The 15,268-nt window shown below is 36.4% G+C and overlaps 1 protein-coding gene across 1 annotated transcript; it reads left to right on the forward strand.

Moving 5' to 3' along the window:
- The first annotated feature begins 362 nt into the window (after nt 1-362).
- On the forward strand, nt 363-14,974 carry LOC120774086 (peptide transporter family 1). Its single transcript, XM_040103418.1, has 6 exons — nt 363-900; nt 12,054-12,132; nt 12,225-12,453; nt 12,514-13,831; nt 13,916-14,152; nt 14,233-14,974. The coding sequence occupies exons 1-6, from the start codon at nt 865-867 to the stop codon at nt 14,452-14,454; spliced, it is 2,121 nt and encodes a 706-aa protein (XP_039959352.1). The 5' UTR covers nt 363-864; the 3' UTR covers nt 14,455-14,974.
- Nucleotides 14,975-15,268: the final 294 nt, after the last annotated feature.

Here is a 15,268-nt window from a genome sequence, read left to right on the forward strand (position 1 = left end):
AGTAACATTATTTGCTAAGCATTTCTTGTAAACAGAGAGTGCGAGACAATATTTACCAAAGTAAATGAATAAATTAAAAGTGGGGAAAGTGAAAACCGCAAGAGAATAAGACAGCTGAGCGTGGCGCAAACAATCGTGGGAGGGGGAGGCTGGGCTGCGGCGCCCACAGCTGACTGGTAGCTCACCGGAGCGCCAACAATTACTTGTTGTTTATTGCTGTCAGCGCCGCGGCTACTGCTCTGGCGCAGGTGCTGCCTCTGCCGCTGTCGCCGGCCCTGCTTTGGGCGCTGCTGCTCTATTGATGTTGGTGGTGCCGCCTCCATTTTAAAGCTGCGATTGCAGTCTGCAGCGTTATTCGTGTAACAAGTGTTGAGCGGTGCTGACGGTTGCAGTTCGTCAAAGAAAACGCTTTTATATTTAGAATAATTTTCCATGTTTTTTCTTCGTTTTTGTGTTTTACTTTTAAAGCATTGAGAAAATGTTGGTTTTGATGTAGTAACTCTTCTTGAAATGAACACAAGATATTTTTAAATTTTATTTACACGCTGCAAACAAAGTGCTGTGACCTTAAACAGCAGCTTTTCAATCTGCCGTCAGTGCAATTTTTATTTAAATTTGGTTTTTATGCGTTTAACCTTTAAATAACCGTGTTTGTTTTTTAATTATTTTCACTTAAAAGAACTTGTTTTACTTTTCGTGTGTGAAGTATTTGTGTTTGAGGTGTCTTTTTCACGTGATCTTATTTACTGAAATTTTGACTGAGAACCTAAAGCGCGTTATTACTGTTAGCTCAAGTGTGCTGTGAAAATTATTGCATGTAATTTGTTGCTGTCAAAGTAGACTTAACGGAAAAACAGCAGCATCATGGTTAGCAGCGTCTTAAAGATATCGGAAAAAGCGGTAAGGAATTGTGTTTTATCAAATTTTGTAACAAAAAACCAAAAAATATTGCAGGTATTTGTAAATATGTATGTAACACAGCACACGCGCCTATTTTAGACTCTGGAACGTGCCTTTCTTACAGCTCATACTTAGTAACACTCTTTAAGACACTCTGTAAGCACGAACCACTGGCGCTACGCAGCGCCTAATCGAAACACTAATTAAATAAACTCACGTAAATGAAACTGTAGGCATAACTTTGAACCGTTTACATTCTGCAGTTATCGCTAAAGAAATATGCCCAACGGCAACCTAGTTAGATAATCACAGAAGTGCATACAATATTGTCATATCACTTCTAGTGCATAATCATAATAATTTTTTATCAGTTTATGTTTTCTTAACACTCTAGTCGAAAGCAAAAAAACAAGACAGAAAGACAACCCACGTATCTCTACGCTCCTTTTCTATATTAACATTTTATTCATTGCGGTCTCTGATACCAAAATGTCTAACTCTATGTCTCAGCAACTTAACATTTCTGATAAACATTGATTCGTTTATAATTTTCTCTCATCTGACGCGATTTATAGCATTCCTCACTAAAACTTCTAGGTGAAGGTGCTTCAGAGATGGTTTACAAGGTTTATGTCCTTACTCTATTATAAGGTTGTTGTCCTTACTCTGTGGTAGGTGATCCCCAAACACGATTCGACAACCTTTGATTAGTAATTAGCAAAGTCCTCTGATCATCATTTACTTGATCAGATTTTTTACATACATACATCTCAAGCAGCTGACGACTTCCGGTCTTAGACCAAATAAGTTTGTTTTTATTTTTAATAGTCACGGTGTAAAATATTCAATTTTTATATTTGAAAATAAGAGTGGATACCCAAAAGTTTCTATTTATTTTGGGTACGAGATAATACTGTTTACTATGCTTGAGACTAAAAGCATTTAAATTTTCTTGTAGCGGTTATAGTTGAATGAGAAATGAATTGTGTTGATCATAACCACCTGAAGCATAAATTCTCGTTTACTGTCTGATTACAATTTTACATCAGAGTTGCTTATAATGTTTTTTAACTGCATGAAAAATCTCATTTTTATTATTTCAATATTTTTTTAATTACTTTCCGACAAACGTGAAGTTATACAAAAGCTTTTCTTTGCTTATATTTGTAGGTATGTATTCAATTATTTTATTTACAAATGCGCGAATATTTCGGTGTTCAAAGTTTAATGCCTTTACGAAGCAACAAAACAAGAAAATATGTTAAAAGCATTTTGGCATATTCAATTTTTAATTAGCTAATTCAGTTATAAATGAATATTTTGATGTTTCGCAAGCAACATCAATCACAATTTTTGGTAATTTGTTGCCGCCACATACGTTTATTGAATATGTGTTTGACTTTTCTAAGCAGCCGACCTTACGCCAACAAAAATTATATCATCCAAATCACGCAAACAAATACTAAAACTTATTTTCAGCCGCAAAATACATATAATAAATAAATACAACGACAGTAAAATAATCGTAAATATCCAGTTAAATACCAGATAATGGCTGAGATAAAATGCGAGACTAACGCATAACAAACGCTATTAGAAATGCCATCGTAAATACTCAACTATTTCACACAGAGAAAGCTAAAAATGCTTGTCAATGCAACTTTTTTTGTAAATACTTGCATGAGTATTCTACAGACTCATTTAGTTTTAGTGATTACTTTTATCTAATCGGCATAAGGGCTTTAAATGCTACATTAATAACACTTTTAGCAACAGCATATTTTATGGTTCAACACTTTTAATGCTTCTAAAAAACATGTTTTATTTGTTAAAAATAACGTTTATGACGGTCTGAATTGTAAAGCTCTATTTGGATTGTTTTAATGACATTTCAGATTTCAAGTAGATCCTCTCATAAAGTAACTACCATTTGCATGGACTATATGGTATACAGTGCACACCAAAAATTTTATAAGAAGGTACCTCGTAAGTGTATCGACGTGCTGACATGTTGCACAAAGCGTAAGATTTATGGGAGAACCAATAAATGTTTCAAATATTTCCAATATATTGCAAACCGAATTATTTGCTGATGTTTAACACTCCCTCACAAAAGTTGATCGTTACTTTAACGGCATACCAAGCGAAGTTCAGTTCACACGTATAAATCGGTTTGTGATTTAGTTCTGAAACACAAACAAGTTTTATAATTATTGCAAACGTGATCCGAGTAAAAATTAGATTAAAATGCACAGATTACATATTTACAGTTTATAAGTGTGTGTTGTATATTTTTATACGCTCGCAACATTCTCCGTAATGTAAAAAAGTTGTATTAATAAAATATTAAAAATTGAAAAAATGTCAGAAAAAAATTTTAAAAATTCTAAAATGTAAGAAAACTCTTACTTAAAACAATTTTGAAAGCCATTTGATCTTTAAGAAGGTGAAGGTAAGCCCAGGGAAAGTTACGATTCTAAGCCAACCAATTTTATATAAAGTGTAACTGAACCAAATTTCGATGGATAGACTTTATTCGAAATAGGGGTTCTATGGGAGAGTACGAAAATCAATTATTGTATATTACCAAATTTCATTATGACAACTCAATACTTGAATTTTATATTTAATTTAAGGGGTTTTCTTTTTTCAACAACTTTTTTCTCATATAAAAAATGAAATATTTCATTAGATGTTTTTAAGTTTAAAAACACTATTAACAAATAAATTCTGAAATTTTTGAAAAAAGAAAAATTTTTAACTCGACCATTGCGATGCCAGTTCCGGTGACCCCTCGTTGGCAGGATAACTTCCTACACCATCGGCTAAATTGACAAAAAATACGTTTTTTAGTTAGTTTTTTAGTCAACTTAGAACTTGGACGAAGGAAAAACAATTGGATTTTCGGCAGACATTTTTACAAAAAATTAAAATTTCAGTGAAAATTTTGCAACTATTAGTAGTCGAAAAAAAGTCCTTCATCCAAGTCTTTAGGAATTGTAACCTGTGTAAAATTTTATGAAGATCGGTAGAGTAGTTCTCGAGAAATCTTCAAAAACACAATTTCGAGAAAAAATACTTAAAGACGGCGCACTTAGCCTAGCTAGCCTGGAGCGCACAAGTTCTCAAGGTTGTAGGTCCGAAACTATTACTCAGATCAACTTGAAAATTTTGGACAATATTCTAGAAGTGTTTCAGAATTTAATAAGACAATAAAAAAATTGATTTTTTGGAACCCGTAAACCCATGTAACCCCTTAAAATATTGCAAAATGCGCTTTTGCTAACGAACCTAATAACTCAATTCTCAAAAGGTTGGGATCTAAGTACGTATTCGTGTCTTGTGTCTCTAAAAATTTTGCAAAATGCAATCTGCCACAAAAACAACAACAGCAAAAATAAAAAATATGTTTATAAAGATACTTGTACATTCTCACATCCTTCGCTTCCTTTATTCAATTAATTATTTTCAATTTCTCCGACAGTCGCTGCTCTTCCGCTTTCAATTTCAACCCTGAATATTGTCCGACAATTAAATAATTTAATTAAATGCTGTAGCAACATTTTGCCCGTTTCACTATCGATATAAACTTGGCTCTCTCTAAATAAACTCTATTGAATTTCAATTTTATTGGCGCGTTCTATTAATTATCTTTTGCATAGTCTTTTGTTTACGCCTGCGCTCCCTGCACCTCAGCAATTGAGTGACCTTACTGCTGCCTAGCATTCAAATTAGTGACGACAGTTAGGGCTATAGAATTTAAAACAACAACATTATAAAATGTGTTTACGGGCCATAACAGTACTGAATAGAGGAAGTAAACATTTTGTCACATTCAAATCGATGAACGACCTTTTTCATCGACAATAAAGCAAGCCATTTTTGTGCGTGTGGAATGAGGGTCAGGCGGCCGATGCACTGACCGCACGTGAGTGACTACAAAAAATATTACATATGTACCTATGTATTTATTTAAATATGTATTGCCGGTCCTTCAGTTCCTCGCGCATTTTTTCTAAAAGTTCTGCTGAGTTGTTTTGTTGTTGCGCGCCAATTAATTTGGGGAACCGAAGTGATTGATTTACATATGCGGTGTATGTAAGCAAGCCTGAGGGGTGACTTAAGGTCAAGTACCCAGTGTCTTTTATTATAAGCGTGCAATCATTCGCCAACTGGATTCACTTCTTTTCAGTGGAAATAATCACGAACTGATAACTTACTTTTATTTACGCGTAGACGTGCGTGTGTGTGTGTGTTTCTACGGGTGTCTGATAAAGAGAAAGATTATCGCTTTACTTGCAATTGCGATTTTTGTTTATTATTTGTATGCATACACCTGATAAACTGAAGCCTTCAAGGTGGTACATAAATTACGTATTTTTGACGAGCACTTTAGCGTCATTTCCTCCTTGATTTTACTTTTTGTGTGATAATAATGAATAATTATTACGTCATCTTGATAGCTTATTTACCTATATCTGCTGGAATAATTTTTGTTTAATTAAATATTATTAATCGCTAAGTGTGTTTTATTGCATGGAAAACTTTGAGGAGAAATATGAAATCTACTGACTTCAAATCTACTCCTTTGCCGAATTCCTTAAATTTGGAAGAATTTCTTCTTTGTTTTCCTCCAAAAGTACCTCAGTTTCAGTTGTATTTTTTTTTTTTTTTTGATCCAGAGTAGTAGCTGAAATTTATTTAATTTTAACGCGCCAGTCGTTCGTCCTTTCTGCTGCTTGGCGCCAATTGGAGATCCCAAGCGAATTCAGGACGTTCTCCACCTGGTCTTTCCAACTGAGTGGAGGTCTTCCTCTTCCTCTGCTTACCTCGGCGGGTACTGTGTCGAATACTTTCAGAACTGGAGTGTTTTCGTCCATTCAGATGACATGACCTAGCCATTAATTATTGGTTGCTTGAGCCATATGTTACAGACTCGTTTCTGACCACTCCCAAGTGAATGCCATTCAGAGAACTTTCCTGACTCCCGTGACCTTATACACATGACTCCAACCTCCAATTTGAGCTCTTACTACTCTATTATTCATCAAACTATTTTTCTTCTTCACCAAACCACTTTTATGCGATTTGATAATAGAAATATACCGACCATTCTAAAATCGTGTCTGAAGCTCGTTACTGCACATTGACTCTAGCAGCACCTATCGAAGAATTTTTATCAGAAACACATTATTTGGCTGTAATTTGAGTCTGACACCGTCTAGCGGGCCATTGCAAATATAAAATTATGAATCGAATGATATTTTCCCAAAAATAAAATTTATCGAAATTTGAGCAAAAAAACTTAAACCAAGAAAAAACGTTTTCATTGGTTAGACCTAAGCTAGATACCCTTCGCAAATGAAGAAATTTCGGTACAATAACATGCTATAGTCATCCGATAACGGCCGTTCCAACAAACAGGCAACGCCTTGGGGATAAAAGCATGTGTGCCACATTTCAGGCCGATATCTCGACTAAATCGCATATATACAAACAAACAAACATGGCTAAATCAACCTGGCGCATTTATATACATATATATATTTTTGTAGGGTCTCCGACATTTCTGGGTGTTACCAACTTCGTAGTCAACTGTTCAGGGTATAAAAATTAATTTTTACCGTATACAGCTAAGAAAGCTTGAGGATGAGAAAACTAGCTAAATTCAATGAAAAAAAATTATTTCATATTTTAATTTAATTTTTTAGAGCTTTTTTCATTTCTCCCTGCACCTGCTCACCAAAACAAAGCTACTCAAACCTATGGTTACACCAAAAGACAAACACTGGCATAGCATAGTATTCATGAAATAGTAAGAGAGCAAAGCAATAATAAAACAATATAAAAGCAAAAAGTAAAAATAACAAAAGTAACACCAATTGGCATTGTTTATACTGTTAGAGACCACACATCGGCGTCGTCAATCATGCGCAGTAGCCACACAGTCTGCATTCGACCGCGAAGTTGTTAAGTCAAATCAAGTCAAGCCAAACGCATTGAGCTTGAAGGCTGCAGGCAGGGCACTACAAACAACGAGCAATATTTTCGTTTTGTTACAACTTTGTGTACTTGCGTAACATTTTGTTGTATTTGAAGTGGCTTTAAGCATTTTTTACTTGCTTTTTGGTTATTTTGAGTGTTCCGCGCTTCCACTTACCCCTTAAGTGGTTAAGTTTAATGCATTTAGAAGCTTAAAATCATAGTTTATGCCAAAGCAATAGTTACCAAAATGGCTGATTTGATTGAAAGTGTGAACGCTGCCGAGTGCGAAGAAATCGCTGAGCAGCAGCAGCACAATAAACGTTTGGTGAAACGGGTGAGTTGGAACGCAAAGCGGGAAGTAAGCGTCTTAAGCTGAATGCATGCATAAATTAACTTAAATACAACAACTCGACAAGCATTCTATATAAATTGAAACGTATAACAGGTTATGTTAATTGTTTACAATGTGGTACTTATTCTTAAGCGGTTGAGAGTGAAATTTATACAGGTGTCAGTAATTTGAATACATTATAAACAAACTACAGTTTCTTATGAACTGAAAGTCATTTTGAAATTTAATATATCGTGAGTGTAAAATTCGGTACTTTTTTAGTTAATATTGTTAAGCTAAAGTTAATTTAGTTTTGTTTTAGTTGCTCACTAATTTCTAATACTTTTTTGCCATATTCGTCAATGTCGCACTATTTCAAAGCCTGACTTCCGCATAAACACCCACAAGCCACATCAAGCACCACGGCAAATATTAAAATTCGTGTCACAAGCGCTAGTAATTTTACAACAAGCAATGAATGAATTTGTATACAAAAAGCTGGGTTTTGATAAATCACTTGTTTTGCAGTGGTTGTGTTCGCAGTCACTTACCTTGACCAAGAAACTTGGTTGGCATACATAATTTATACTGCATTCGGATTCTATGCTTGCAATAATTTGCTTTGAATGTATTCTTACGGTTTTTTTACAGAAAACCGGAATTTGAAATTTTCGCAATTGCATGTTGTATTGAAAATATGTGTATAGTCGTTCGATCAAGCTGATTCCGACAAATACCAATCAGTAGAATCTCAAAATTATTTATTTAAATTATTAAATTTCATTCTAGTGTCTCAAAAACGGAGAAAAAAAATTTCTATTTCACCTAAAAACCGTTCGATCGAATTGGGACCAAAAACAAGTCTCTCTCTTTTGTCGCTAGTCACTTTGAAAAGTTATTCTGAATTATCCGTAAAACATTACCAGCCTACACGATTTTATAGAAAAAATTGACGCATTCTATCCCAGATGTTTATGTATGGATGTATGCATGTATAGTATGTAGACTAACTATTTAATCATTCATAGTTTCAGGTATGTCTGCTACTCTGTTCTGGTATTGTTAGTGTAGGTATCTGAAAAAATCGGCCTATGAGTAAGATTGCCGGATATGATCAACATATGTTTATTCGCATCAATATAATCTGAGTTTTAGAAGCAAAAAGTGAATTTGTGGAGCGAATTCAAATACAATTATCCCTCAAAAAAATTTCTTGAAAACATTTTCCCATAACCTCGTAACGTATAATTTATTTTAAAATTTCCCGAACAATACTTGGCATAACCGCTAAGCCAATTACAGTTGGAAAATTACTGTATTAATTAAATAAAACACTGTTAGTCGTAACTGTTGCAGACAGTTTTAAATAAGACATCCAATTTGTTGGCAAAAAGCCCTTCGCACCTTAAAATAAATTTTTTATTGAAAGTCGCACGCCTTAAAGCATTTAATTATTATTTTTATACACCCGTGCGTGTTATGTAGGAACTTGTTTACGAGCAGACATGCACGCTTATAAATACTTTTATACTTCACTTCCACTTTCGAGTTACATCACCATTTTATTTCGAAAACAATTGTGGATCCGTACGCGCAATTTTCACATAATGAATGTTTCAATTCTCGCTGTAAACTACACTTGTGCGCTGTAAACTTGCGAGTGTCGAATGGTTTATTTTGTTTAGCTGGAAATAGCGTACAATTTGTATATATAATGTAATACTATTGTGAGCAAAAAATAGTAAGACTTTCAATGTAAATTTCTCTCGAAAACCCATTCTTCGAAATATTTTTTTCTAGGTTGGTATGACCGCCTATAATATTGGGTTGTCAAAAAAGTATTGCAGTATTTTTATTAAATTTTTTATTATTTTTTATTTAAATTGAAATGAATTTTTGATGATTCATGCCCAGCTCTTGACCAATGCTACGGCTGCTACTATGCCGGTCTCTTTCGACCAATTCAGCGGTTTTATCGCAATTTTCGACGACAGGCCTTCTGGGGCGTGGCGCATCTTCGACCACCTCTACACCAGAACAAAAACGTTGAAGCCATCGTTGTGCGGTGGAAATCGAAACTGTATCGAGTCCATAATCTGTACAAATTTTAATGTCGTCTTGAGATGCATTTTTGGCTTTATCGTAGTAGTACTGTAAAATATGCCGTATTTTGTCTTTATTTTGCTCCATGTTTGCGACGCTATAACTCACGAACGACTTAAAAGAAACGACAATCAATCAAACACGTGTTAGCGCGTGAAATGAGCTTTCCAAAAAGGTATAGCATGACCCTATTCGATGAATGAAGCTAGAACTACGCGCTTTCAGCGCCAACAAGCGACAATAACGCAAGACTTTTTTGACAACCTAATATACATACTTATGTATGTATATGCCAAATGTCACATAAAAATAATTGTTTGTGTTTAGTATACACTTGTCTTTCTGAAACACATATACAAGTAGTACATTTGGCGATTTTTACGATGAGCGAAATTATTCAACAAAGAAGTCCCATTCAATTTTGTTTGCGGACTCAAATTTCTGGTGTCGAAACATTCAGAATATTTGAAAAGGACTTCGGCGATAATTCTTTATCACGTGCAAGTGTTTTTGAATAGCACAAGTTATTCAAAGAGAGGCGAGAAAGCGTTGACGACGAACCACGTCCAGGACGGCCATCAACTAATCATCGGCACATTAATAAAATAAAGGCATTGGAGCTTGAGAATAGAAGATTAACGGTCAGAGAACTTACTGGTATCCTTGGAATATCGGAATGAGTGAAAAGCAGATTGGAAGTGCAATTGGGTTTAAGAAAAGGTAAAGCTCGATTGGTTCCAAAATCACTCAATTTTTTCAAAAAACAGCGTCGCATTGACGTATATGAACCAATGCTTTCCAACTACCAGGATGACATGAAACGGATAATTACTTGGGATGATTCTTGGATCTATGCTTAAGACCTAGAAACAGACGATCTATCCGAATATCGCGGCAAAGGTGAGCCGAAGCCGAAAAACCACGTCAAAGCAGGTCAAAAATCAAGATTATGTTGATAGTTTTCTTCGATTATCGAGGTGTGGTGCACTCCAAATTACTTCCGACTGGCGAAACTGACAACAAGGAATACTCTATTAGTATTATGCGTCGTTTACGCGAGGCCATTCGCAAAACAAGCAGCAAACTCAAACGACCGCTCCGGGGAAACCATTTTCAGTAAAAGTGAATGAATCGCTTCGTGCATGACACAAGTGTATGAACAATTTTTTGGAATATTCTGTATATGTATAACAAATCTTTTAGAGAATTTTTTAATTAAAGGTCTGTAGAACCAAAATTCGGTTCCAATTTCTGATATAAAAATAGAAAATGTAAAATAACTAATCGGCACAAATGAACTATCAGCCGTTCATGGGCGACCATACGTTTCTAAGCTTAAGCTCTAGGCCTAACTTCAATTAACAATATTTGAAGTTTTTCTTGATTAAGCCGTAAACTGTGAGGGAACAACAAATAAATAATAAACAAACTCCTTCCAACCTCTTTTTAACCAAACATTTTATGCTGCTGCATTTATAATTGCATTAATTGCTTGCATGCGAGATTTTCTTAGAAACCGCTGAAAATATTAGATACAAGCTGTCGTTATTTACAATTCAGCTTTGTGCTCATGCATTAACACCCATACTTCATATTATATCCACATCGTCTTATAAGACTAATTATTTGAATTCCGTAACTTGTTTCGCAGCATTGTTTTTGCAATAAGCTTTGATAATTACTGTTGTCAATTGCCAATTCATTTGAGGGAATCACATTCCCCTTAACCATAAATCAACTTTTTTGCGATAAACTTTTGTATGGGTTATGGTTACCGGCTCGGACTAGAACAGATATTCAAAAGTGTTGTGGTGAAATTCATAATATAAATGCTAAATTTTCTAATGAAATTGTGGTGATCATGAAATTTAATGTAAAATAACTAGATTTTGAATATGAAAACGGTGTGCCGTTTTTGCAATTAGTTGAGATGCTGATATGATTAGTTATTTGATCTACTAATGATTACGAGTATCTATGCCCTTTTATATATATATATTTTGCGGCGGCAACGAGCTAGTCAAATGAAACGTTCATCCCACGCGCTAAGTAGTTTGCATATTTTAATTTATTGGAATCTAATTACATTAATTTTGTAATTAAATAGCAGCTGTTAAAGTTATGAATGATTGAATATTAGAATCGTTCATAACTTTGCAAGCAGCTATAATTATCGCTTCAAACACTTGTGAAATAATATTCTCTGGTTTTATGAAACGATCTTCAAAATACTTCACTGTTTTTAAATATTCGTAGCAAATAGATGTCAATAAGTTATCAGCTTTTAGTCATCAGAAACTGTGTAATTACAGCAAATATTTCCATAAGACAAAAAGCAGAAAGTAATCACAAATAGTATGGTCTCACTGCTCTAAGATGCTTGCGCAAAAATTTGTCTTATTTTATCTTTTCATTGTAACACCACATACATCACACACACCTGCATACATACATGTGTGTGTACGCTCATCAATCAATATTCGGTCACAAGTGCCGAAACCAGTTTTAATTGTTGTCAAAACAGACGAACGCGTACAGCCACAAACACATGTGTATATGCACAGAAATTAAGAAAAAAAAGCAAAAAGAATAATAACAAAAACAAAAAGAAAAATAACAAAAACAATAATAAAATAACAAAATAACAAAACAACAAAAAAAAACATTGCAATTCATAGTACTCGTAAATATTTACGAAATTTATTTCAACAATTTCTGAAACTCTTTCTTTCAGCCGTCGGAGTACCCCAAGTCGGTGGCATTCATTATCAGCAATGAATTCTGTGAGCGCTTCAATTACTACGGCCTACGAAGTAAGTGTTTGGTCAATGAACTCACCTACTTTCACTGAACTCAACCCAAAAAAATATATTAATTTCTTTTACTTTGGCAATTTCTCACACAGCCATACTCGTGCTGTATTTCACCACGAAGCTGCACTATGACAAGGACACGGCGACTGTGCTTTTCCACATATTCACCATGTTGATATATTTGTTTCCGTTGGTTGGCGCCATCATCGCCGACAGCTGGCTGGGTAAATTCAGAACGATTCTCTACTTGTCGATGGTGTATGCGTTGGGCGGCGTGATCGTTTCGGTGGGCGCCATACCGCTGCTGCAGCTACCTGTGAAGTAAGTATACTTAACATTTTTTTTTTGAAAACTATAAAAATTAATTTAACATAATTATAGGGAAATTACTATACTGGGTCTCATGCTAATCGCACTCGGCACTGGTGGCATCAAACCGTGCGTCTCGGCATTCGGTGGCGATCAGTTCCGCATGCCAGAACAAGCCAAGCAGCTGGCCACATTTTTCTCGCTGTTCTACTTCGCCATTAATGCCGGTTCCACCATCTCGACCACCATTACACCCATACTCCGTGAGGATGTGCATTGCTTCGGCGATAAGAATTGTTTTTCGCTCGCCTTCAGCGTGCCGGCCATGCTCATGTTGCTCTCGGTGGTCATTTTCGTTGCGGGCCGCAAGCTCTACGTGGTTAAGCCACCAGCTGGCAACATGATATTCGGTGTGTCGAAGTGTATTTCCGATGCGATTGGTGGTTGGCGGCGCGAGCGTAAAACGAATCCACGCAAACACTGGTTGGACTATGCCGAGGCGAAGTCCGGTCAAGAAATGGTCGCTGATACCAAAGTATTGTTGAAGATTTTAACATTGTTTTTGCCATTCCCCGTCTTTTGGGCACTCTTCGATCAGCAAGGCTCACGTTGGACCTTTCAAGCGACACGCATGAATGGCGAAACTTTTGGTTATGTTATTAAACCCGATCAGATGCAGGTCGTCAATCCGTTACTCATACTTGGCATGATTCCACTGTTCACGTACGTGCTCTATCCGATTTTGGCTAAGATTGGCATTAAGCGACCACTGCAAAAGCTCACACTTGGTGGTTTACTAGCCGCCATTGCCTTCCTGCTCTCCGCTGGTCTTGAAGTCAAACTGAATGAAGTTGATCCGGCACCGCTGCATGAACTTAGCGCCAACGTACGCATCTACAATGGCATGCCGTGCGCTTACCGCTTCACGACGGAGTTGCCAAATCTTTCCAGTGCCGTGGAACCGTTGGACTTGTGGGAGAATAAAGCATTGCCAGTGCCGAAAGCAATCGTATATCCATTTAACGCCACCTCGGCAGACAAACGTTGTAAGGACTTTTCCGGCACCTTCCGTCTAACGCCTGGCAAGGAGACGAGCTATTTTATTTACTCTGACGGTGTGCAGGAGTTCATGGACTCCACGGGCAAAACGAAGCTGGGCAATCCCATGGTGCGCGTGCTTTTGAATGTGCCTGCCGAGGACAGTGCCTTCACTCTGACCGATGCCGTGGAGACGGCAGTGCCACTTATTTTGCGCAATGCCTCACAAGTGGTTAATGTGGTTCACGGTGAGAGCGAGCTGAAAATGGCCGATACGAAGATTGCCACCATCAACACAAAGGGTGGTGGTGTTTACGCTTTGCTGGTGCAAGGCAGTCTCAAAGATGGTTACGTAAGTATAAGCGCGTCTTATTAATACCATTGATCCGCAATGATTTTTACTCGCTCTATCGTTTCTTTCTCTTCCTACGTGTAGACCTCCAAGACGCATGTGATAACACCACCTAACAGCATCCACATGATGTGGCAATTGCCGCAGATTATTGTCATCACAGCTGCTGAGATCATGTTCTCTGTCACGGGTCTGGAGTTCTCTTACACCCAAGCGCCACCGAGCATGACGTCCGTGCTGCAGGCCTGCTGGCTGCTCTCCGTCTCCATCGGCAATATGCTGGTGGTGGTTATAGCCGAACTGAAATTCTTCGAATCACAGGTTCGTTTCCTAAGTCTTTTCTTTGCACCACTTTGTTTTCGCAGAAAATATCTAAGCAAATATTTATTTCCCTTCCTTAGGCCGCTGAGTTCGCACTGTTTGCAGGCCTCATGATTGTCGACATGTTAATTTTCATTTTACTCACCATTCCATACAAATATGCGGAGCACGGCGAGGACCCTGAGGCCAACCAAGTCGTGGTTACGCCCAACAACCCGAAGCAAAGAGAAGCTGAGCGCGAAACTTACATCAGCAATCGAGGAAATGGTCATATGAATGAGGCCTATGAGGGAGAGCGCTAAACCAAGAGACTGCTGTGTTAACACCATATTTCTACGATATTTTAATTTAATTTTCATTAACATTAATTCGGCAATTTAAAGCTACGATATGAAAATATCCGAAACTTATTGCCACAACAAGCAGCAGTTGAAAGGCTGTGTGTGATGTACTTAAATGGGTTGTGGTTCATTTAGTTCTTTCCTCATTGAACTTTTTACATTTGTTTAAATTTTGTATTATTTTCGTGCATTTTACTACCGTTAGCGTTGCCATGTTATTCGTGTTTGAATAACGAATCTCTTTATCTTTTATGGTATTTTACTTTACAATGTATTTTATAAAACTCGAATTTTTAAGCAATGATTTTAAAATAAGTTTATCTGTTAGATTATTGTCGCGTCGCTGTGTGCCGCATCTTCGTTTATGTAGATATGTATATAATTAGTTTTATAGTTTTAAGAGTTCCACAAATAGTTATTTCGCGCTGCATGTTATAGTTCGAGCAGCAAATCTGTTTTATTTTAATAATTTATTTGTAGAGAAGATATATATAAATGCAATTTAGTTTATCTTAAAGCAGTTGTTTTCTTAGCCATCATTTTCGGAAGGTACCATGGGGGTTGGTAGGAGAGAAAAGTTAACAATTGTTGCCATAAAACTAACTGGTATTTTAACAGTTTTCTAAATTATAAAGTGATCGTTGGCACAGAATTTTGGCAAAACTGTCAAAAAGGTCATAAACTGTCGCTCAATTTTTGCATCACAGTCTGGGTCGGCCAGACATGTTTTTTCTAGTTAATAATATAGGGTAGTCGAAAAAGTCTTTTCGCATTT

This window comes from Bactrocera tryoni, chromosome 4 (assembly GCF_016617805.1).
Source record: "Bactrocera tryoni isolate S06 chromosome 4, CSIRO_BtryS06_freeze2, whole genome shotgun sequence".
NCBI lineage: Eukaryota > Metazoa > Arthropoda > Insecta > Diptera > Tephritidae > Bactrocera > Bactrocera tryoni.